The sequence below is a fragment of the Micropterus salmoides genome, unplaced genomic scaffold (assembly GCF_014851395.1).
Source record: "Micropterus salmoides isolate LMB-PRFRI ecotype aquatic unplaced genomic scaffold, ASM1485139v1 Ms_hic_scaffold_7, whole genome shotgun sequence".
Lineage (NCBI taxonomy): Eukaryota > Metazoa > Chordata > Actinopteri > Centrarchiformes > Centrarchidae > Micropterus > Micropterus salmoides.
In genome coordinates this window covers 5269829-5294563 of record NW_024044459.1, presented here as the reverse complement: position 1 = coordinate 5294563, position 24735 = coordinate 5269829, and the positions used below count along the sequence as shown (strand labels likewise).

General features: G+C 38.8%; 1 protein-coding gene across 4 annotated transcripts in view; it reads right to left on the bottom strand.

Annotated features, from left to right (window-relative positions):
• unc5db (unc-5 netrin receptor Db) overlaps positions 1-24735 on the bottom strand; it is a 191026-nt gene that overhangs the window by 96992 nt on the left and 69299 nt on the right. For all 4 annotated transcript variants that reach the window (XM_038703670.1, XM_038703669.1, XM_038703668.1 and 1 more), the window contains exon 2: positions 4627-4842. In XM_038703670.1, coding sequence (XP_038559598.1) covers positions 4627-4842 — 216 coding nt within the window. The remainder of the gene's footprint in view (positions 1-4626; positions 4843-24735) is intronic.

The window sequence follows — 24735 nt, the reverse complement described above, 5'->3', positions numbered from 1 at the left end:
TTTACTGTTTTGGTTCAGTCTTGTCGCTCTCATCATTGTCATTTCATCCGGCAGCAGGCAGCGGTTTTCAACAGCACAAGTAGGGAAAAGGCTTAAAGTTTGCAAACTGTTTTAGTGAGGTCAGTTACACACAATGCAATATTTAAAGTTTACTAACATTAGCCACCATAAGCTAGTGGTCATACCAGATCAAGAAGGCTGTGGCAGCAGAAGTGAGCATTGAATTGAGCAAGGGTGCATTTTACTCTATAAATTCTACTTTGAATTTGTAAGAAAAAAGTGTGTTATTTGTTATTTAAGTTTCACTTTACAATTTCAGATTTTACTTTGGTGGTTTGTTAACACTGCAGCTGCATGTTGTTGCCTTGAGGCAAAGCCGGCTTTTGGTACAGTTTCTCACTCCTATCTGTAAAATCCACTGATTACCTTCCCTCCTGCTGGATGCTGGATCTTGATGTGGCATATAAAGTGAGCTGGCAAATACCACCAAGTGAACTTTCCCTTGTACTTTTCCTCTGCACACAGAACAGCAAACAATTGAAGTTCCAAATTTCATTTTACCATTATCAAGCTTACAACAATTTCACAGCACAGCAATCGCACTATAATGAACTTCGAGAAGCAATTAAAGCCTCTTTCCTGTGGAGGGACCTTCATGAATACAAGAAAGACTGCTTTCTCACAGCCTCTAATCACAAGGCATTCCAGCAGAGGTGTCACATTGGCTTTGTTGTTTGCCAGAAATCCCTTCAGGAGGCCTCAGTTAGGTCCTCTAATCAACACGCTTCCACCTGACAAAAGCTAATGGGACTTAATTGGTATGGCACGCCACTGCTTCACTCACACTTTAAATCATCGCCTCAACCTGAAACTCAAATCAGAATTAGCTGAACATGTATTGGCTGTAGACCTAGTTGAAACCGTAATCACACATCATTTTAAGTTTTCCAGCTGATCTAGCCTGAGGCTCGATATATCTCCTCAGTGATTAGCCTAAGTCAAGGCACAAACATAGAATTACTTAATGTCTGCTCAATTTAATTTTTAAACATGATAATAAAAATAAACGGAAAATAAACCCATGATTAAAAGCATTGCAACAGCATTGAGAGCTGAATCAGGTTTACTGTGGCTTCTAAAAAACCCTTTAATAAAACATAACATTTAATATGCCTAATAACAGGAACAACAGGCTAATAAAGCAAGTATTCTGCTAGGACAGATAAAGAGAGGAAAAGAAACGCTCAAGTCACACTGGCTTGTAATGGTAGCACTCTATTAATACTGCAAAACAAAACTGAAATTGGTAGTCTGGTGACTTAGTATTGCACTTCCATAAAGTTGGGGATCGCAAAAGATACAGACTTAAAAATAAGGTAATAATTGGTGCTGCAGACGCCAAGATAACCTGACTTTTATCAATCAATCAATCACCAAAAAGACTAGATCCTACATTTGGCATAATGCAACTTGGTAGCATCTCATTAGAACCTCCCGGCCTGGTTAATACCCATGCCTTTTAAACATCACGTCCCAAGTTTACAACTCTGGCTTTCTGTTATAAATTTGTAGTCTGGCGCTACCTTTCATCTCTAAAACAGGACTTCAGAGTGAAAGCACTGTGCCAGAAATTCTTTTCTTTTTCTGGGAACGATCACAGTCATGGTTGAAAGACACAAACGACTGTTGGTAGGAAACCAGCAACCTACAGCGATCTCCTGCATCTAAGGGCGTTTTCACCGCTTAGTTTGTTTGCTCTGGTCCAAATCAGTTAATGAGTTTGTAAAACTTGGAGCGTTTTCCCCTTGCCTCAGTTTCTTTTCACAAAGAGAAAAAACAAAACAAACCAAAATGCATCACTACAAACCACATGAGAACGTTCACAATTGTCTCGTGTTCTGGACATAAGTGCATATTTCTGTGCACTTGCCATAACAACATTATGGGGCTTTAACAGCATCATGCTCCTTCCAACTTTGCTCCGCAAGAGTTTACAGTTCACAACAAGAGATCCAGGTCAGGTAAAAGTATAAATTGGTTGTTTAATACATTTGAACAAAAATGACTGATGTTGTTTGTCTTGGCAGGGCAATCTCGATTCACTTCCTCTCTGTTCTCTCAAACTGGACCAGTTGGGAACCTCTGATTTACATGATGATGATGGACGGGCTCCCACATAAACACACTTTATTTGGTGGGAAAATAAAATTTCTGCCTGTGCTTTTTTCACTTGTTAGAAGTGGGGGGCGCTCAAGTGGATGAAGGTGATGTTAAAAACGTGAAAAGAGTTCAGCAACATTTGAATCAAAGTATGATGACAATTTGCCTTGTTATGTTGCTGGACTGACAGTTTTAAAATCCTAAAAAATAACTATGGATGCTTTAATCTTAACTTTAAGTTTATTAATATTTAATGTTTTAAAGAAATACTTATATTTAGAAATATTTTACAGTTAAAAGTATTAGAGTAGTCAGTGCATTTTCTATGTTCATGCCAAATTGAAGTCCAGAATATAATAAAACACTCCACCCACACTAATGAAATGTTTTCAAGGTATGCTCTTAAAGGCAGGGTGAACCACTGAAGTCAAGGTAGCTGTTCTTAATTAAGTATTAACTTTAAAATGTTATTTAAGAGCTGACATATTCAAATGTGCAATAAACTCACATTTTTACTACATTTTTTTTTTTTTAAAGCTGCAGTCAAGGAGGAACCACTGCTGTAACACTATTTCAGAGAATGTGTTCATAACAGAAAAGCTTTTGAAAATCACTCGTATACATTTCTGTGAGTGAAGACTCATGTGAAACTAGCTGGATTTTTTTGCTGATGTGGTACAGTATAGCCCTCCATTTAGCACTGCAAGGAGCTTAAAATAAGCACATACTGCACATATTGCTCAACCCAGCTATGATTACTGAGGCTGCTCTGCCTTTGTTGGCTTTTAGGCTTAAACCATCTGAGGCCACACTGATATTCTTATTGAAGGTCAGTCTAAGTAGCTGTTGTCATGAACTGAAACCATCTACATGCAGAGGGAAATGTTGCATGTTGGATGAAAGATATTTCCTGTACTTTGAGCGAGTGAAGAAAATCTAAATATCTATCAAATAAAGAAGGAGAGCTTTCATACACTCTCCATGTATACTAAATGGCACATGCTTATTGCATAAGAAATGCAGAAATAAACCTCATGTCTCACCTTGTTGGTAAAAGTAGGCGTTAACGTAGAAACAATGCCTGCAGTCTTGTATTCCTTCTAGTTAGAAGTTATAATTAGACTATTTCCTCAGTGGATTCAAGTGAATAATTGAATGGAGAGAAAGGCTATTTTTTTCCCCATCGCTAGCATTTTTAAAATTCAACAATTACTAATAAAATGAAAAAAATATATAATGAAAAATGTCCTTTAAAAGTTCTGAAACCTGTATGAGTTCTGCAAATTGCTATATTCGTCTTGGCAGCTGTCAAAAAAACTAAGTATTTGATTTTCAATTTTTAAACCATGAATTTCTACTCTTGAAATTTTTGGCTGCTAGGTATATTGTAAGATATCTCCTGACATAAAAACATGACTATTCCGTGTGCTTCATAAATGTTAAGAAAGTTGGTTCCCTGAGTGGATGAGCAGCAGGCAGCGAGACAGGAGCAATTTATGTTTTTAACCAATGACAGCTCAAAAAGATTGATTTCCAAAGTTACAAAGAACTTCAGTTTTTCTTTTTCTACTTCCTGCTCTTACCCTCTACATCCATGGAGTCATATGAAGAATAACCACAAAGGTTCCCTCAGTAATTGCAACATAAGCAAACGAGACTTTTTCTCAAATCATTCTACCCACTGCGGACGTGCATCTGTTTACATTTTTCCACTCACTCGGATTGTATTCATGTTACCTCAATTTATCACTTTGCAGGGAGTAAAGCAGTAACATTAACCAATTGCTATGGAAATTGGACTTTGTGACCAGCTGTGCTGTTTGGACAGTATTTGTCCAACCAAGACATTTGATCTTCTGGAGGCCATTCTCATCCAGGCTTTTTTTATTTTTCAGTTCTGTGTTATGGAGACATCAGCTTGAAAATCATGGTAATTTGTTTAACTGCTTCTTTGGAAGCCTTTGACCATGTTTAATAATGCTGACCTGCAGAGTCATGGAAGGAAAATCCATTGAATTCATCAGTTTCAGTGTGTTGTTTCTGTGGTTTGAGGAACAGCAGAGATGGATGTTTAGTCGTAATGTGAGCAGGTGAGCCACCTGCGTTGTCAGTTACATTTTTGCACTCGGTTTGTTCAGTATTATTTAGTTAAAAAAATAAATAAATCTTTTCCCACACAACTGGACTGTGATCTGCCATTTTAGCCTGAAAAGTAATTGGAAGAAACCAATGCTGCTGAGTAGTTGATCCAGTTATATTACCATAATCATAGCATGTCGGTGTAATCCTGCCTGGGGACAGGAAGAACATCTTGGTGAGAATGAAACAACCGCCATCTCAGTTACTGGTGTCCAACACTAGCTGTGACCACTCCAGCTGTTTTGTTACACACTTGATGGCTGCAAAATATTTCCCTCATATGACATTTTACCACTAGCTGGAAAAGGCCACAAAGCTTTAACTCACCAGTGTTGAGGTCCTTATACTCCTGGGAAAAGTGCTCATTCTGGTGCACCCATTCTCCGTTGCATTTGAAGAAGATCTGTAAGGCGGGCGCGGCTCGGCAGCGCAGCTTAATGGGATTGCTCTTCACGATGTAGGCGTCCTCCGGCTCCTGGATGAAGTGCGGCAGGGTGCCCTGCACTGAGGGCACGGTGTCAGGCTGAGCATCCCCCGTGGCACCTGCAAACCAACACCTCCGTTACTTCACCATCCCACGTCTCTTCAAGCTGAACAATACTGAAATGAGAAATAGCTAGTCTGACAGAAACAAAGGAGGGACCAATCCTTTTCAGGTAGATAAACAATTTAGCAGTGAAAAACACTTTTTCTTGTATTCACTTGCATTTTGTTTTACTAACAACAGTATAACTGCTTGTGAATTTAAAATGATTGCTCAGTGGACAATGTTTTGAATTCCCCATTCATCAAAAGCTGACATATTGTTGTAAGGCAAAGTATACAGAGAGTACAATTCGTCCCCATTCGAGCAAAACTGTTCTCTTCAGAGCAATTTTCAGATGAATGAAATCAGAGCAGACCAAGTGGAGAGGAATTAGGAGGGGACTGATTACCCAAATTGCGGCTGTGAAGTCTGAATACATCTTATCTCAGCCACACGGCCCGGGTTTTGGTCCACACAAACAGCCTTTGTGCTGCCGCCAACATGCCACCGTCTTTAACGACAATTCACAGCAGGTTACCCCCCTTTTTTTCTTTCAGTCTGGCCTAGTTCATGACTATTGTTCATCGTGACAGCTCATTGATCTAAGCACAGTTTTGGAAACACCGATCTCAGAGATTGTGAGAGCGTGACTTTGTATATTGGTTTTATTTTTTAGTTTGAAGGTAGGTCTCGGCCTCACATGGTTTCCTGTGCTCGCCTCTTCTTGGTAAAGCACAGAGAGCTCTGCGGGCTGCGACAATAAGGAACAGGATGTTTGTGCTCCTGCCGTCCCCGGGATGCTTCTCAGAATTACACCTCAGTCCCATCAAGGCAGCTCCAGCTAAGCTATTCAGTGCTGTAAAAGCCCATGAAAGCTATTATGCTCCACCATCAAATCCAATTCTGTCCTCTGAAATCGAATCAGCCCTCTCACCACCTCTCTCAATCAATGCTGTCCTTGTTAAATGGGCAAATTAATGGATGCAGGTGTAAAGAGAGGCCACACATAAAACAAACCGACAGGAAGGTGAATGAATGGAAATAATATGCTTACATTACCTTCTGTAGTTAACAGTTAGATGTCTTTGTCATATTGCTACTACACAAGCGTCCTTTAGTTATTCATAACACCATTACACCCTGTTTTCTTCGTGTTCAAAACTCCCTGGAAAAATGGGTAGAAAAGCAGTAACAGGGCCTCTACAAATGTAGTCTGATAAAATTCTCAATTACTTTGTTAATGTGTAAACATTCATGGCATGCAGATAGATTTGTTTTGTACCCTAAGAGCAGGTACATTACACAGAATTATGGGTGAAAAGTAGCCAGCAAATTCCAGGGGTGGAATTAACAAATTCCATTTCCTCTCGTTACTGTAATAAAGTATTTTTTGTGTACTATTTTTTTCTGTACTATTATTTATCTAGCATTGTACATTTCAAGTCACATTCATTACAGAGTAAAAAGAAAAGTATCCTGATGAACAGAAGGAAGGCTGCAGCAGAGAAGAGGCTAAAGCTCATTTTTGTTTTGTTTTCTTGAGCTGTGTCCTCTTTCCTGGTTAATCAGCTGTATGTAGTGACTGCAAATGTCCAGCTACAGAAAAAATACATATACTGTTGGTTTGAGCGAGAGAGCTAGAGAGTAAATGAAGAGAGGGAATGGCGTTAGTGAGAACAAAGCAGTGAATAAAACGTTACTTTTCTTTCAACATTGTTTTATTTTATTTAATTGAGACTAAGTTTAGATTTGTTTTTTGTTTTTTGTAACTCGTGCTATAATGCTCGCCAAGCGGCTAGTGTGCCACACCCTAAACAGGTGCGTTTGACTTCATGTGGTGCTGTGCAGAGCTGACTTAAAGTGATGCATGCTGGACTTAAAAGAAGGCATGCTGGTTAGAAATTGTGTCCGACTTTCGCCCGCGTTGCAAAGCGTCACCATGTCACATGACATTAAATCCTTGCGGGAGCTGGCTGCACAAAGTTAGAACCACCTTTTAACTGATATCATAGCATTTTTATCTTTGTTAAAGATCAGTCATTGATCTCAGCTCACAGTAAGCTCACGCAGGTAGAATGTATCTGATTTGACTGCGCTGTTTTTATTCCCCACCCCTGCAATTGCCTGCAGCACACATTAGGCTATCAAGTCGGCAAAAGTCAGCTGCTGTCATCTCGAATGCACCTAATAAATACTGGTGGAGAAACACACTGAGCTGCAGCACATGTTAGGTGTGTCTGGCTTCCTGTGGCGCTTTGCAGCGTGTGATGCATGCTGGTTAGAAATTTTTGTCCAACTTTAGCCGGCACTGCAAAATGTCACCATGTTACAGGACATTAAAACCTTGTGGGAGCAAGGCGGCTGCAGTTTTCTGAGTCTGGCGACCGCAGTTGCTTTTCTCTGGCTGCACAAAGTTGGAACCACCTTTTGCCTGATCTGGCAGCATATTTCATTGTTCTCAGCTCACAGTAAGCTCATGCACTCTACAGAAAGTAGAATGTGTCTGAATTGAGAGCAGCGTTTTTATACCCCACACCCCTGCAGCTCGAACGCACCTTCAGCGATAAGACATCCACCTGCTGCCTCCCCTCACACTCACCGTCCCTACAGAATGTGAGATACCAGTGCATAATTAAAAAATTATGTATAAAAGAAATATACCTCACTGTCCTGCTTCTGGTTGGCTAGAAGTCCTTATCTTACTGTGTGCAGCTCCTAACAAAGATCGAAAAGAAGTGAGATGCTTCACTCAGTCGCTAAAACAGAGTGTACAACACACAGGTGAAAACAGGTGCTGCAGCAATGTGTAGTATGACAAAAATATGGTGTTTTAAGCTCTTTCCAAATGAGTTCACACAATGCTGATTAAGCCTCTCGGTGTCAGGTAAAGTTTTTTCTGCGTGGACGCTCCTGTAATGTGTTTAAAGTCAACCAGCAATTATTGGTTTGCCAGCTGAATGGAGAGCCATGTAGAAAGCAGAGCTCCACAAATGTTAAAACTCTCTCTCTTAAAACAATAGTCCATTGGAAAGAATGTTTATTATTAAGAATTGTTTATTTTGTTTATGTCTGTTTATAATGATCGTATAGCTTGTGCTAATATGCTTTGGCAACATTATAGTGCATGTAGTCATGCCAATAAAACCACTTGAACTGAAATTGAACAGAGATGACGCCGCTCTTTCGCTACATGGCTCTGGAGATGGGATCTGGGACAGTATATGAAATCAATTCATTATTTCTATCTGTGCAGAGGAACTCGGGCCAGTGCACACATCTGATGCAAAATTGACTCCTGTCAGATTTGTAATTTCTTTCCAACCCTGCTTCCACCCATGCCAATTACGTATTCATGATCCATTTTAAAAAACAAACAACAATGACAAAAGAATATGGTATTAAGAAATCAATGTAGCGATGAATTCCTAATGTCTGAAAATCGCAGGCAGCCCTGCTATTTGAATGTGTCTTTCTTTGTCCCTATAGATCACCACCTGTGGAGGCAAGCCATTACATGAGCTACCACCAGCTGCTTTCAACACACTGAGGTTGTCTTCATCTCAGCTCTTTGCTATATAAATTAGACATTATCTGCATCAAACAGAGCTTGTTCTTCTTCTTTTTCTTCTACTTTCCTTTTTTTCATTGTCAGAACAGTTTATTATGACACCTTGCAGGTAATTATCATTCTCATCTCTAGGCAAACTGTTGGATTTTCAAAGAATGTAAGGACTTTGTCTAACCTGGTGCAACCTGTGCCTTGTCAACACATATCTGTGGGAGAGCTATATTTAAAAGTATGTCTGCACACTGCGACATGTCTCTGGCAAACTTTCTTCCAAAAGAGCAAAGTTTCTCTTGCTGAGCTCACAGAGAAGAGAAGAACACACAGCTCATCATCATCTTTTAACTGCAGATATTAGGATCTGACTATTTCACAAGCTATATTTTATGAAGCACTTTGTAACATTGTTGAATATCTGAAAAAATATATAAATTAATATGAAGATGAATATACACACACACACACACACACACACACATATATATGTGTATTATTATTATTATTATTATTATTATTATTTATTATTATTATTATGTAGCTATATAAAGATAAGTGAAGTGCTTACAAGTGGTGCGGATAAATAATGTCTACTAACTCTAATGCAATTTCAACAAAACAATGACCATTAAATCTACTTCAAATAACCCTGTGAAAAAGAAGAAGGATAATTTGGGGGTTGATTACAGCAGCAGCCATGGAAATAACATTCACATAATGGTCTGTCTTTTTTATGTTATCATTTTACTGTATGCTATGCCTTTAATTCAAGGATTACATACTCCTCAGTGGATTAGGGGGGTTATGAACCTTCATAATACCAATTTCAAAAAAGACACATGGTGGTCACAGATGCATGGTGGTCAAATTAAGAACACAGCAGCTTCATCAGCTCCTAAACAGTTTCCATTTTAGAGGCTCAGTTGCAAAGTAACACAGCGACCAATAACTCTTTCCATGTACATATGGGCATGTGAGTATTGGTTTCAGACTTGACAAAATGTCCCTGAAGGTTTCCTCTTCTTCTGTATCGCGTGCCATAGTCTTATCTAAACTGCATGTGCGGATCTGTTGTGCCAAGAAGATATGAACAGGATTTAAACTGCCACTTTGCATCTCTTATTAACATAATACTAAATTTCAAGGGGTGAGGACTTGACTAGGCAGCCAATGTGCTAATCCTGATTACTAAAGTACATAGTGTCTCAACCAGTGTTGGGCAGTAATGCATCGTTTAGTAACGTGTTACAGTAATGTGAGCTTTGGATTGGTTGGATTTTTGTTGTCTTCCTGGGAGATAAGATGATATCAGTCTGAGCCTTCACTAAAGAGATTGGTCAGGGACGTGTTAGCTTGGTGCAGGGGAAGGAGGTGTGGGAAGGTTGTTATCCTGCCCACACCTCCTGGTGGAACATAACTACATACATTTACTATACTATACTGTAAAAATTTGTAGTATTTTTTTCCTTGTGGTACTGCTATTTTTAACTTATGCACATTGCTTCCACTACTGGCCAGTATAGCTTCCAGTAATTCCAAAGTTGGTTTATTTACATGTTGTGTGGGTTCACTAATGTTAGCAACTGGTGATTATACATTAGTGAGTCATCTAGCATTTCTGCAGCTTTATATGAAGTACGTGAAGTCAAAACGTATGGGAACCACTTTGCTATGGCTTTCACCATCACCTCATGACAAAGCAGTTGAAAAACTTCCCTTCACCACCATCATCAAAACACTAAATGAGGAAACATCTTCAGGAATATTGCTATTCATCCCTTCCATAGTGTTCCAAGAGACCTGGAGAATCAGCGCCTCTGTCTATTTTCCATGTGTCATCTGTATTTGATGTCTATATACTGTATATATTAGCCTGTGTAACACATTGTATCTCCACATCTTTATTTTAATCATCCAAAATAAGCATTATGTTTAATAATGTAATTAAATTTAAAACATTATAATTTTTATTCATAAGACCTTCAAAGGATTTTAAAAATTAGGCACCACCAGTAATCACTCTAATGGACGATTTTATTTTGTTAAAAATGTCTTCTTTTTCTTTTTTTGGTTGTTAGCCTGTTGAATACTGATAATGAATGAATGCCACTGCACACTACAGAACAAGGGAACAACTTTTATTGCTTTCACAAATTCATACGGAAGCCTGCTAATAAAACTGAAATTGTTCAACCAGAGAAAAACACTGCTTCAACATAATTTAAAGCACTAACACATTTAATGGTTGGGGCACGTAATCCTCCTCCATCCAGCACCTTTCTCGCTGTTACTCTAATCAGCTAATTGCTGCTATGATGAATAAAAATAGTCTGACACTGCGGAGCCCAGACAAGCCTCTCCTTTCACTTTTTTCACATTGCACAACAACTAATGATGCGCCATGTCCTTTTCCCTTAATGTTCAAACATTCAGCACATTCAAAGGTAGAAGATAATTGGAACAAGGTGACAATCCACGCTTCATAAACCTGGAGTTGTAGCGTTGGCTGCTCCACTCGTGATGGATGCTCATAAATATCAGCCTTAATGAAGGAAATGACTGCAGCGCCAATAAGTCACTTATTTCCTCATTAGGCTGGTTAATTTTAACACTGCCTCTAAAATGGTCCCTCACCCTATCTGCTGCCAGTCACAGGTTTCCACCTGACTTAACATGAGGCTCAGTGCGGTGGACCTGCAGCTGATAAATGCCCTGGGTATCAATCTGCATACAGGGACACAGACGACATGGCGGGGGCACTGTCGGCTCAGGCTGGCTGACAATGCCTGGGAGCCAAGGGACCATGTAGAACAAAAACAGATTTAAATCAACAATCTCTTAGTGACATGCCAGCGCAATAAGAATTACACAGGCTGTTTGGATATGCAAGGAAGGATTGAGACAGTCCAGATTATAATGATGTAGAGATTTTAAAGAGCAGCTTTAGACCTTTGGAATATTGACTGCGAAACCATTACTGTACTGTTCTGATAACAAGACTAGAGACATCTGTGTGTGAATGAGCACAATAGTCAATAACAAGTGACAAGTTTGTGTGTCCACTACCTCCCTTCTTCCCCCGCTGCCACTTTCTTGTTGCACTCTCGCCAGATACTCCTCCAAGGTGCTCAAAGTACAAGGTCATCTTGTCTTTGGATGTAATAAAAGCAAAACTGTTTGAAAACTGTTATAGGAACTGGGACAATTCTCAGAGAGATAAAGACGACCCACTGCTACAGAGTTTTGCCTCCGATCTTAAATATTTGTGGGGACAGGCCAATTGTTGCAAAATTCATGCAGTTTGCACAAGGCTTTGGATGATTGGGTGCAAAGTTGGCATTGTTGTGTGAGGGTGGTGAAAATATTTCAAAATGGAAAGAGTTCATCTTCAAAGGAGCATGAATGTACTGGGATCTTTGGCCTAATGGAGTGCTAAAGGAACCGGTGAGGAGGTCATCGAAATCATTAAGATTCAACCTCTGGGGACTAGGAACATCCACTATAACTTCCATCAGTCTTTAGCTAATTATTTAATCTAAACATTCATTTGAAGGATTGCCATGACACTTTGTACAGATATTCATAGGCCCAAGATGATGAATCCTAATCTCAGTGGTGACCCCCCTGACCAACATTTTCCTCATATCCCAATAATTTTACTGTAGTGCTATCATCAGGACAAAATTTCAATTGGTCAATGGTTTGGTTTGTAATCAAATACCGGCACTATTTTGTGTTACAAACACTAAGCTAAGATGGCAAATATGGTAAGCAGTTAAAGAACAGCATGTAAACATTAGCATTGTGAGCGTGTTAGCATTAACATTTAGCGTGAAGCACCACTCATAGAGCCACCGGCATAGACTGTGTGCTGATTGTTAGTTTTCTTAAGATAGCGTGTCGTTGACTAAATCGTTGATTCAATATATGTTTTTTTGGCGTTTTGCCTTTATAGGATAGAGAGAGTGGATATAAGGTAGAGAGACATGCAGCAAAGGGCTGGACTCGAACCTGGGCCACTGGGTTAAGCACCCAGCCTTGTATATAAGGCGCAAGCTCTACCAGTGAGCTAACCGGTGCCCCACAAGAAACATTATTGATGATAAAATTGGACTAGGTCTCAAAGATCATTAGAAATCCTTTGTCTCAAAACCATAACCTATTCTTGCCACTAGACTGACAGCTTTCCTCAACATCAATCAGTTGCAAACCCTACTAAACTGGACACTGGAAGAGTAGGGTTCCTGAAAGATCAAGCTGACAGCACAATACACTTTTCCTTGTCGGGCCTCCTGACTGAGTTGGACATTACTATTTCACAGCCGCTCCACAGCCAAAGTCCTTTAAAACCACACATTCTTCTTCTCACAACTGCGAGATCACTGGGGACGTCTCATGGATTTCTTACAGGAGCTGAGATAGGCGGAGGGCAAGGATGAGGAGCGTCAGCAGTGTGAGTATCGGCTTTACACGGTGAGCACCCTCTCAGCCTTTCAGCAGGAGTCCTCCTCATTTGAAAGGCAGAGAGTCAGGAGATGTCAGACTAATCCTTGACACTAAAGGAGAAAGAGTAGCCGAACAAAAATGCAGCAAAAGGCTTTGCACACGGCAGCACTGGGAGACCGCTGAGTGAACTCCAGAAATATAGGTGCTGGAGACACTGAAAAGACAGAAGCTCTCGTGAGCACACACTCAAACACACACACGTGATACGTGTGGGTAAATTCGCTGACATTCTCTCTCACACTAACCTCAATATGAACTGTAAGAGGAATCTGATTTAAAAAAAGGATCAGTAGGTTTACGGGATTCACTGCCTATGCTTTACTTTATTGCCAACCATTTACCAAAGCATACAATTTATTTAGGACACATTTTCTACTTTTCAAGCTAAAAATAAATAGAAGCTTCTTTTTAAATAAAACTTTTTATGTTTTTTAAATTTTTAATGTGCAAATAAGGTATTTCATCCTTACATATGTGCTGATTTGTATAGCACACAAATCCATTTTTCAGCACACAGATAAGAGTCAGATGGATTTTTTTTTTTGTTTTATTGTGATAATTTACCAAATGACCACACAAAAAAAGTTTTCATGGATTTATTCAAAACATGTATAACACATGTGTGTTACGGACCCTTTTTTTGACAAATTTACTCATAAAATGCCACATAAAATGAGAATCATACAAGATATTTAATAAAATCTCTTTGAATGTCTTGCTATTAGACCTAAGTAAAATGATGAGGATCTAACTGCCTTGAAGGGCGAGGAAAAATGACTTGGTGTACAGGAAAACATGTCATTTAAAAGATTTGGAGATTAGCTAATGTAATAGAAACCCACTTAGCATAAAAATGACTGCCACATGAACACAACTCTAATAGATATATGATATATGAACTAGCCAACATTGTGCTCCTTTACATGGAAAATGCTAACAAAGATGAAATTTACTCGATCTGCAGTTAATGGTCTTGGTATAAAATAAATGTATCATTTAGGGTTGTTTTGTACATTTCAGGAAAGTATGGTAATAATATTTGCTAGTTGACAGTTTGAAGCAAAGTCAACATTTTGGACAGTGGTGTCTGGCCTTAAGTTGCATTAAGCCATGTATGCTTTTTAAGACTCTCGCAAATTGCTGTGTTCAAGTTCTTATGGGAAACAGCAACATTTGACAACAGCAAAACCTTCCCTGTACTTATTGTTTGTCTTTTGAGTTTGATTTTCTGACAATGCTCATTAATGTGTGTTTGGCTGATATTCTAATTTTTTTTGCTGGTTCTCTTAGCCTTCTATAATCATAATCTGAATAGCTTTGAATTTTTGGGCGTTGGTCGGAATGAACCAGGAACTGAAAGTGCCACCTTTCTCTATTTTACTTATCTGTCATACACAAAATAATCAAGTGGTCAATCAAGAAACTAATTAGCAGATTAATTTATAAAGAAAATAATTGTAAAAGGATTGTGAGACACTCATAACCACACTGAGTTGCAGCAATTATCTAATGTCAAGTTGAACTTTTCAGTATCAGTATAGATTAACCAAACCAAAGAAATAATCTAGTGAATCAATTGTGAAAAATATATAAACAATATAACAATTTGTGAAATAATTAAAGTAATTATTATGAAATCTTATTTCATCATCCATTTTTATTATAACAGAGGATTTCAATATTATTTGATTATAGACATTTTTACTTTGAAACTCCTTTTCTCATGATAGTGGTGCTGTCACTTCCCCCCTAACCTTTCAGCCAATCACATGCTTCCCCCACACAAGAAAACACAGGTATCCATACACAGGACGTACATGGTCATATTTTTACGTACACCTCCAGACCTGCTTGCACAACAATATCTGAGCAAAGCAGCAGCGTCTGTTAAGTAATTGAGAAGAAAATAACTCCTAGAGCAGCAAGAGATTTTTATTTTTTTTTATTTGCTAGGAGGTCTGTCAAACACAGGCCCCGAGGGGATTAGACCCTTTGTGGGTGATGACTCAATGCAGCCTCACTGCATGAAAGAGGAGCCGGCCACATTGTTTGCAGATACACATTTTGTAGCATGACATTGTCAAGCAATATTCCCACTCCACCCCCCCACACCCTAACTGTACGCTTCTCAGGAAAGCCTCTTACATGGCCTGTAATCAATTTTAAAAGGTTGAATGGTATGAAAAGCAATTACACGGCACATGTGTCCACTGTCAGGCAGCTGGCGGGGCTGCAGTTTGAGAGGTGGTCTCCCCAGTGATTACAGAGCATAGATCTGGAGCTGTGTCAGTTATAGGCTGCTTCTGTTAGATCCTCCTGTTACACCAGAGGCCCAAGCAGCCTTACAGGCCTGATTGACTGAGACAGCCTCTGACAGTTATTGACAGGCTGCTGCACTTCCCAGAAAGGGCAACAGAGAGGGAGGGAGGGAGACTCGGAGGCAAATCCCCATGTTAGGGCTGCTCACATATCCTGTTTCTGCTTAGTCTCAAAGTGGGATGCTTTTCTTTATATTATTTGAAGGTGTTTCTTATGAACTGATGGGTCGATATAGGCTGTTTATTAAATATCAAATATCTGCCACTCATGATGTCCTCCACTGAGACTCTTCTTCAATGACACACAACAACAAAAAGTCTGTTCTTTGCACATTTTACTCTACTCATTCAACTTTTTGTAATTGTTAAATGCCTCCTTTGCTGCTCTATATAACCTTCCGCTGACGGACACCACACAATATGACTTCAATCTAGAAAGATTAGGAAAGCCTTTTTCCTCAGAAAGCGATAGGTTTAATGTTTACTGCAGTTTGTTTGGAATAAATAAATGTCAGAGCCCAACAGCTTTACTGCCTTTATTAAAATAGTATACTGGTCAAAAAAAAATTAGCCCGAATAGTGACATTACGTATTACCAAACACAAGGTCAGTGGTAAATGCAGAAATCATTAGAAAACCAAATACGCCTTATTGCAGTGTGTATGTCAACAAAGGCACATGTTGGATGCAAAGGAAGATTTACGTTTGCAAGCTTTTTTGAAAGTAATTGTAATGTATTTGGACAAATGGTCTTTATGTACAGTTAACTAACTGATTGTTGATTTTCTGTGTTGCTTCAAAATATGTCTACGTTTGCTCACTGTAATGCATTGTGGCTTTGAATGTATATTGTGGATGCTGATGGCCATTCCCTTCACATAGTAAGCCTACACATAGCCTACATGTGAGAGGTTAATTGTTACTTGTTGGTTGTACAGTTACTCTTTTGGGGACCCAACAATTATTTAGTTTTAGTGTAAGGCAATTTAATTCAACAGGTCAATTTGCAATTGCAGGCAACGTATATGTTCCAAATATCCTGGTGTAATGTGTTTTTCTAGTTTGCAATGTTTAGTACTTTGTTTTAGTACTTGCTGTGTTGACATTTGTGAATGTGCAGCATGGCTTTCACCACCAGGTGGTGCCTTTAAGTGAATCTAATTAGTTTTGAAGCACAAATAGTAGAAGAAGAACGATTCCTTTCAGGTGGTTGTAGTAGCAGAGAAACAAGCCAGATGACAATAAATACACAGAATACACAATTATCAAATTAAATGTGTATTGCTTATGTTATACATTTCTATTATCATGCCTATCGTGCTTATTTTCTTAGATTTTTGGAGTCACCATGTGTTATCGAAGGACGCGAGTCCCACATGCAGAAACAGCAATCACAAATTCTGGGATTGTGTTGTAAATGCTCAAATATGATAGCACAAACAACCACCAAATTAATGCTTAAGCCACTTTTTTATAATTTGTCTTACGATCATCAAAAATGTAACTAGTTGTAGTATCGCTAGTATTCAACATTCTTGTATTGTATTGTTTCACACTTGTTATGTTCGACATCAACCTCAGATGGAGCAAAAAATATAAAAATGGGAAGGGAGTTGAAGTACTCCCCGAATTGCACACTGCAGTGAGGGAGTTTAAGCTTCTAATTTGTGAGGATTTGCTGCTGCATTTTTGTGTTTTGGACTGTGGATTAGGCAAAACAATCTATTTGTTGATGTCAACTTGGGTAGGAGGCAGTTGTGGCTGTGAAAAACAAACTTTTCTTTCAAAACAAAGGAGAGCAGTCATTTCAAACAAGACATATTTTTCCAATGACAAAGTTGTCTAAATATGACTGTTGTCGATCAGTAGGAACGGAAGTCCACTGACGTTAGAGTGGCATAGTCTGCATGGGGAGAAAGTTGGGGTGTATGGATAGGTCAACTAAACACTAGGGCTGACCCCAAATAGCTGAAGATTCGATGCTTCGATGGCCGGAGCCTGATTCGACTGTCAATCTCACAGTCGAAGCTTCGCAGCGAAACAAGGATCATTCCATTTTGGCGATATGGGGGTGCTCAATGTCTGATTTTACATAGATCTACCAGTTTTCTCCCAATACGTTAATATACAGCCTATTACAATATATATTTCAACGTTTATTGCTGTAAATAAACATGTAAAAAGAAAAAAAAAACTTTTAAGTGCGTAAATAAATCCAAAATTGTAACCCTAACCTTGGGTCAGTGCGCATGTGTAGGCGTAGCGCGATTCTGATTCGACTATGCAAATCCTTAGTCGGGGACAGTCCTACTAAACACTGGGCCTTAACACAAGAGACTGCTGTTTGTTTCCAACTGACAGTCAACGTTACCTAGTAGTTGTTATTCTAACCATGATGAAGAAGTTGCAAACCTTAACAAAGTAGTAATTGTAAACCTAACCATGAGGTTCCACTAACCCTAACCATGTCTTTTTTGTGCCTAAACTAGGGCTGGCCGGTATAGCTCATAAATAATATCTCAATATTTTTGGGTTATGATATGATATGTATATATAAATCGCTATACACACATTTTGTCTAAAACAACCGTACATTCTCAAATAGTGCATTCATGATGCTCTTGTAGAATGATACACTGCTGTAAATGAAACCACCCAACAGCATATAAAGCAGTTAAAATTAGCTCAACCTTGAACATCTACAGCAGTAAAATACAAAATACACATTTATGCAGCAGGAATATTAATTCTAAAACGTTTTTTTCCATTTACATAATTTTACTTTAGTAAGGTTTATAATGCAGACCTTTTACTTGGAGTGGTGTATTTTCAAAATGAGGTTGATATTAGTACTTTTGCTTAAGTAATGGACCAACATACTTCTTAGTCCACATCTGCTTAGCACACCCACAGGTTAATAGCACCTGTGTGTTACCAGCCGAGAGGGTGGCCTTGTGGGTAATTTTCTTTATCTTAAAATAGCTTAGGTGCCGTAGAATGCTAATTTCCAGGTTCATACTTGTATTTAAGAAAATTTTCACATGATTTAATGTCAAAAAACACGTTATATTTCTCTGTCCACTGCTTCAGCACCACTTTTTACCCTCTGTCTGAACACGCAGTTTTAGCTTCTATCTCTTTAAGGGTCTCCCCAAAAGCCCACTTGCTTCTGATTGGCCAATTTCCCTAAGCACAGAAGAGGGGCAGGGCTTAGTGACACCACGATAAATCAAGGCCTGCTATACGAGACTAAGCTGCAATGACTACTCAACAAAAACACAACTTCATTTATTCACTGGTTTTGCTGAAACTGGATCAGAGTTGATGGAGATGTCTGGTTTTCCCTTTGATGTCCTGATACAGTTACAGTTTATACGTTACCGGTGCTCCGAGGTTGTGTTGATGCTTACACCTCTAACATTACTACAAAAGCTTTGGACTGCTGGTTCAGAGCCACCTGATGACAGGACCTACCATTAGCAACAGCTAGTGGTTAGCAACCTGTAGCATTAGCAACAAGTAAAGCTATCTGTCCATCAGGAAACTTCGTAAATCACAGAGTTGAGGTAGAGCAGCCAGAAGACATTAAAGTGGAATAGCAGAAAATATTTTCCTCTACACTACCGCAAAAGCACTTTCTGTGAGAGTGCACTGCACTAACTCTGGAACGTGGGCTGGTCTATGTGACTTTGGGGACGTAAACATCCCAGATGTTACTTAACGTGTAGTGCTTGTTGGCATTAACCTGTTTTTCGGGGGTATTTAGATGAGCAAAATTTACATATGAAGGAGGAAACAATGGAGACTGAGGCTCACGGTTTGTCAGTTACATGCACTGAACTCGTTTTATTCAACTATGCCAAAGGAAATGTAGTTTTCCATTCTATGGTACCTTTAAAACCAGAGGTATCCCAAATACGTTTCAAAGCTGGAAGCCGCAGCAAAGAAATTAGAATAAAAATTCAAAATTAAAATCACAGTGAGTCGTAGCTGCTAACTAGCTAGCTTTTCCCCATCAGGACCAACTCTGCTGTGAAGAGTAGAAGACACCATAGTAACGTAGTAACAGGGACACAACACACAGCTTTCAGTAACCTGAGCTTCTACACGCTTTATGGCTGACTAATGTAACATAACTATCCCTTAGCAGTGACCAGCGGAAACACTAAAAACTCCGATATGACGATATGGTCATCTGGTATTTCGCACATGAATTAATGTTCCCAGAACTAGCAGAGAGGGTATGCACATGACGTCACAGTACGCTGAAGTCACCGCAGTTATGCTCACTGAGTGGCATAAAGATGAGTGGCAGCATTAGTTTGAATCAACAAAAACACAAACTACACGTCTAAAATGGGGAAGAGCTGGACCGCTAGTTCTTTGGTAAGCAGTAACGATCACTGTCGAGGCCAACTGCCTTTTATTTAAGCAAATAATCGCTTGTTTTACTCCCGGTTTCGCTGTTTCCACTGCTAAACTCAGCCATGGTAACGGATGTTTTGCCATTCAGTCCAGCATGTTCTGGAGGCGAAGTGACATGAACGCATACCCTCTATACCTAACCAAATCTTAACAATATGGGAGGTCAGATCAGAAAACACTGTTTTTTATGTGATATGCTAGTAGCTGCTAACCTCGAGCTGCTAGCCTCAAGCAGAGATGAAGAGCGTGCTAACGAAGTCTGGTAAGTGTACCTCTTTTTGTTTTTAAAGTGATATCACATTTATAAGACTTCACACAGCTCCCTCTGGAGCCACAAGGAGTTATGCAACTTTTTTCACATATGCAGTAGTACTCCACTACACCTGCAGACAAACTCTGTTGTTTAAAAAAATACATGAAAGTATATTTAGACTCTACCACCAAAGAGTTGGAAGTGATACACAATCTCTCATATTGGTTTTTCAATGAGCGTAAGTACAATGATGTGGCTGTGAAAAACATGATTCATCAATGCTCTATTTTTTGTTTTGGTCTGATTTGAAGGTTGGAGTTGGACACAGAAAAGAATGGATTTGTTACAGGTAAAATATGTAGCCCTTAACCCCTAGTATGGAATTCTAGAGAACGCACAGTTGCCGTTTCTGTCAAATACTCACTGGCTATGCTTTCAAAAGATGGAGATCTCTGAGAGCAGCTCTACGGCTACTGATTTTGCAACATTGTTACAGTGCAAGTAAGTGAACATTTGCAATTTCCCTGAAAGCTAGCGAGGTATACCATTGACTATGCCACTAATGGTCAAGTAAATGTCAACACTCTTCCAGCCACACCAATGACAACCAGCATTATTAGAAAAACTGTACAAAATAGAAAACAATTAGCATAACAACAGAGGGGCTTGTACATGCAGCCAAACATGTTGTCGCGCACACATTTTCAACCTATCAACACCTCCCGTCAGGTCTTACTGAGCTCAGCATATTTTCCATGTCTGCACATTGATAGGTGAAAATATGAAACCCTGTAAGATCACAGACTGTAGCACATGCTTGCATTTTTTCATGTGACATGGAGAGAAATTTCCACATCAACATGCATTCAGGTGTTGTCTTCGGTCTGTGAGACATTTCAATCATCCCTTGGGCTCAGGAAACGATACAGTCAGCATCAACAGCTCAGTTAGGTGTTGATTAACAGCAGGGGGAAAAAAATGACTTTGACTAATAGGCAAATATCATGCCAAGCCATAAGGAGATAAAATATGGAACCCTACCTATGAAATGAAAAATCATATAAATATAAATTGTGGGAAATTAACAAACTATTTGTAAAACAATTTAACATTATTTAAAACTCAATGTATGAAAGGCTATTTCATTCAATTTTGTTGATAATTTAATTTAACAGGATTTAATTTTTATTCAACAAGTCCTCCAACCTAAATAACAACATAAGTCGTTTTAACCTCCAAATATGACTTGATTGACTATGACTGTATCCTAAAAAGTGCCCCTATCAGTGGCATCTCCATGCCTCCAAAAACAAATTCGAACTCTGTTTCCCGACCAGACCTACATTTTGGAAATCACGTGACCTACATGAGGCCGATCTGCACAGCTGTTGGGTTCACCGGTCAACACGCAAACAATCACTGACTTAAGTTTAGGCACACACCTCTGTATAGGTTAGGGGCTACGGGGCTGTCAACGCCCCTTTCAAAGTCTGTTTTTTATTTCATAATGCCATTTTTCCCAATTATATTTTCATTTCATGTCACATTCATACCTATGACATGCACCTGATTCAGAATTACTTTGATATTCTCTCTAGTTAAACAGGAGCAAATTGGCTACATCTGGTACCAGTTGTAGAGGTTGCTTTCTCAAGAGGCTGACACATTTGGCTGAAAGACGAGGGGACATTGACAATTACACATTATAAAATAAAAGTGCCATTATGAATTAAAGGTGACATTATGAAATAAAACGTGACATGAAATAAAAGTGTAATTGAGAAAAGTGATGTTATATAATATAACAAATGATAATGTGTTGAGTTTGAATAATGTCTTATACAGATGCTGGTCATATAATTATAATATCATCATATCAACTTGTATAATGTATACATTCATTCCACACCGACTGATATATTTCAAGTGTTCATTCCTTTTAATTTTGATGATTATAACTGACAACTAATGAAAACCCCAAAATCAGTATCTCAGAAAATTTTAATATTGTGAAAAGGTTCAATATTGGGCCCCATTTGATCTCTGTTTTCAACAGCTCCCTATCTACTGGTTGTGTCCCTGAAAATTTTAAAACGGCTTGCGTGAACCCACTTTTAAAGAAACCTGGTTTAGATCCCTCCCTCCCACATAATTTTAGACCAATTTCAAAACTGCCTTTTATTGCAAAGATTCTAGAAAGAATTGTGTCCAAACAGCTGCTCACTGTACTGGAAAATAACAAAATATTTGAAAAGTTTCAGTCTGGTTTTAGGAAGTACCACAGCACTGAGACTGCCCTGCTTAAAGTCACCAATGACCTTTTAATGTCTGCTGATGAAGGCATGTGCTCAGTCCTAGTAATCCTGGACCTTAGCGCTGCTTTTGACACCATTGATCACAACATCATGTTAGACAGACTGAGGCACTGGGTGGGAATCTCTGGTACTGCCCTAGAATGGTTTTCATCCTACCTGTCAAAAAGGAAGTTTTGCGTGTCTGTAAACAACTATGTGTCCTCGTTCTGTCCATTTAAATATGGCGTCTTAGGACCCATTTTGTTTTCCTTGTATCTGCTTCCCCTTGGACATATTATCCATAAACATGGCATTTCTTTTCATATTTATGCTGATGACACACAAATATACTTGCCCGTCAGATCCACAGACCCTGGAATGCTGAGTTCACTTAACAACTGCCTTTGTGAAGTTGAAAAATGGAATTTCCTCCAGCTGAACTCAGACAAAACAGAAATCCTGCCATCTGCTGGTTCCCTAGTAAATCACATTAAGCCTGTGGCAAAGAACCTTGGTGTTTGGTTTGATAGTAATTTAAATTTCGAGCAGCACACCACAAAGCTTGTTCAATCATGTTTTTATCAACTTAGAAATATAGCTAAAATTCGATCTATGTTAACTTTTAAGGACACCGAGACCATTTTACACGCCTTCATCTCATCACGCCTGGATTATTGCAACAGCCTATTGCAACCCCAAAAATCTATTGATCGACTCCAGACTGTCCAGAACTCAGCTGCCAGGCTTTTAACCAGAACAAAGAAATATGACCACATTACTCCTATTTTAGCTTCATTACACTGGCTCCCAGTATGTCAGAATACTTACTTACTTTTAACTTACAACCGACAAATTGCTGCTGCATGTCACTAATACCCAACGAAAACAATTACATCTTCAAAAGGTTCTTACAGCCTCTTACAGCTGTAAATACAATGCAGTTTGTCATGTTACTTCATTTCTCCAGCTGCTTACGCCCCAAAAAGAGAAAAAAAACTGTTTCTCTATTAGCATTACAGTTCACTGAGAAATGGCTTGTTAGCAATGTTAGCAGTCATAATGGATACCGGTGGTTCTACCAGTAAGCCGCTGGCTCATCAGCATTACATTTGGGTCTCATGTATAAACATGAGGTGTCCACTGTCCTAATCCTCACAATACTGCTGAATCAATCCGCCCTTTATTAGACTTCAAGCCACTGCAGAAATGTTGTTGCCAGAAATACTGATGACGCTGATTTACATATTACTACAAAATCTATCCCTGCCATGGATTGTCTTGTAGTCGAGCTCACCTTGCTTTTATGCTTCACAATCTCATCAGATTAAAAATTAATCCCAAGGCACCAAACGGGAATAGACAGGCGTAGCCAGGCGTGTTGTCAGGTTGTTTGATTTGTAGACACCGACACAAGCCTTGTTCTTTAAAGAACTTGTTTGTTATGTAATCTTATAAGACAAATTTAATTCATTTTACGTTCTAGTGTCCTGTGTTTGATCATCCGAGGTGTTTGAAGAGCATTTTGTAGCTAAATTAATTTGCTTCTAGTCATTTCTCTTAGTGAGATGAAAATCAAAGACTTCAAATATGTTTCAAAGAAGGTGGATTTTAATGCTTTATCTTTTTATGTTGTGTTGGCTCTGTACTGCAGCTCATTGGATTTGAAATTAAATAATGACTGTGAGGTTAAAGTGCTGACTCTGCTTTAATTTGAGCGTTGCTGTCAATCACAAAGTAGCCATGCTTTAAGGCATCCTCTAAATGGGACCATAATTTACTAAATGAATATCATGTTGTATCATAGAAGACTTGAAAGTAGTGATTGAAACCATAAACCCATTAGGAAAGTGTTTACTGAGGAAATACATCAGGTAAGAAGTAGGGTAATTTTGTCATAGACCTTTATACAATCTGGCTTCTTTAGTCGCCCCTGCTGGACATTGAAAAGGATACATATTTAAGGCACATCTACATTTGCTCTGATAACTTTATCCTTCATCCACTTAAAATATATATATTAAAAGACCTAAAAAGTGTATCGTAAAAATGTGGCTTAGCAGTGGATAAATAGTCAATTTATGACAGCACTGACACATATGCAAAGGGAAATGACACCACTGACAGAAAACCAAATCAAATGCACCATTACCTTGATTAAAATCACAGATTTCTTTGGGTTTGAAAATTGTTGTAAAGTTTTTAGATATTTGAAAGCAGACAAGTATAAGTTATATTATACCTTTTAAGTGAGGCGCTAAAACCAGGATGTTTTAGCTTAACCTAGCATAAAGACTGGAAGCAGGGAAAGCAGGTAGCCTGGTTGTGTCTAAAGTTTAAAAATATGTCTACCAGCACCTCATAAACTCACTAATTCATACCTAAACACAAATGTACAAAAAAAGTGTTTTTTTAAGGGGAGTGGTGGTGAACAGCAACTGGGTGCAGTGACTTCCTGGTTTTTAATTCAGTTGGGTGTGGTTTTGTGATCATCAATGGCTATTTGGAAAATCTACCAAAATAATCAGAGCATTGAGGGAGGATTAACAATGGGG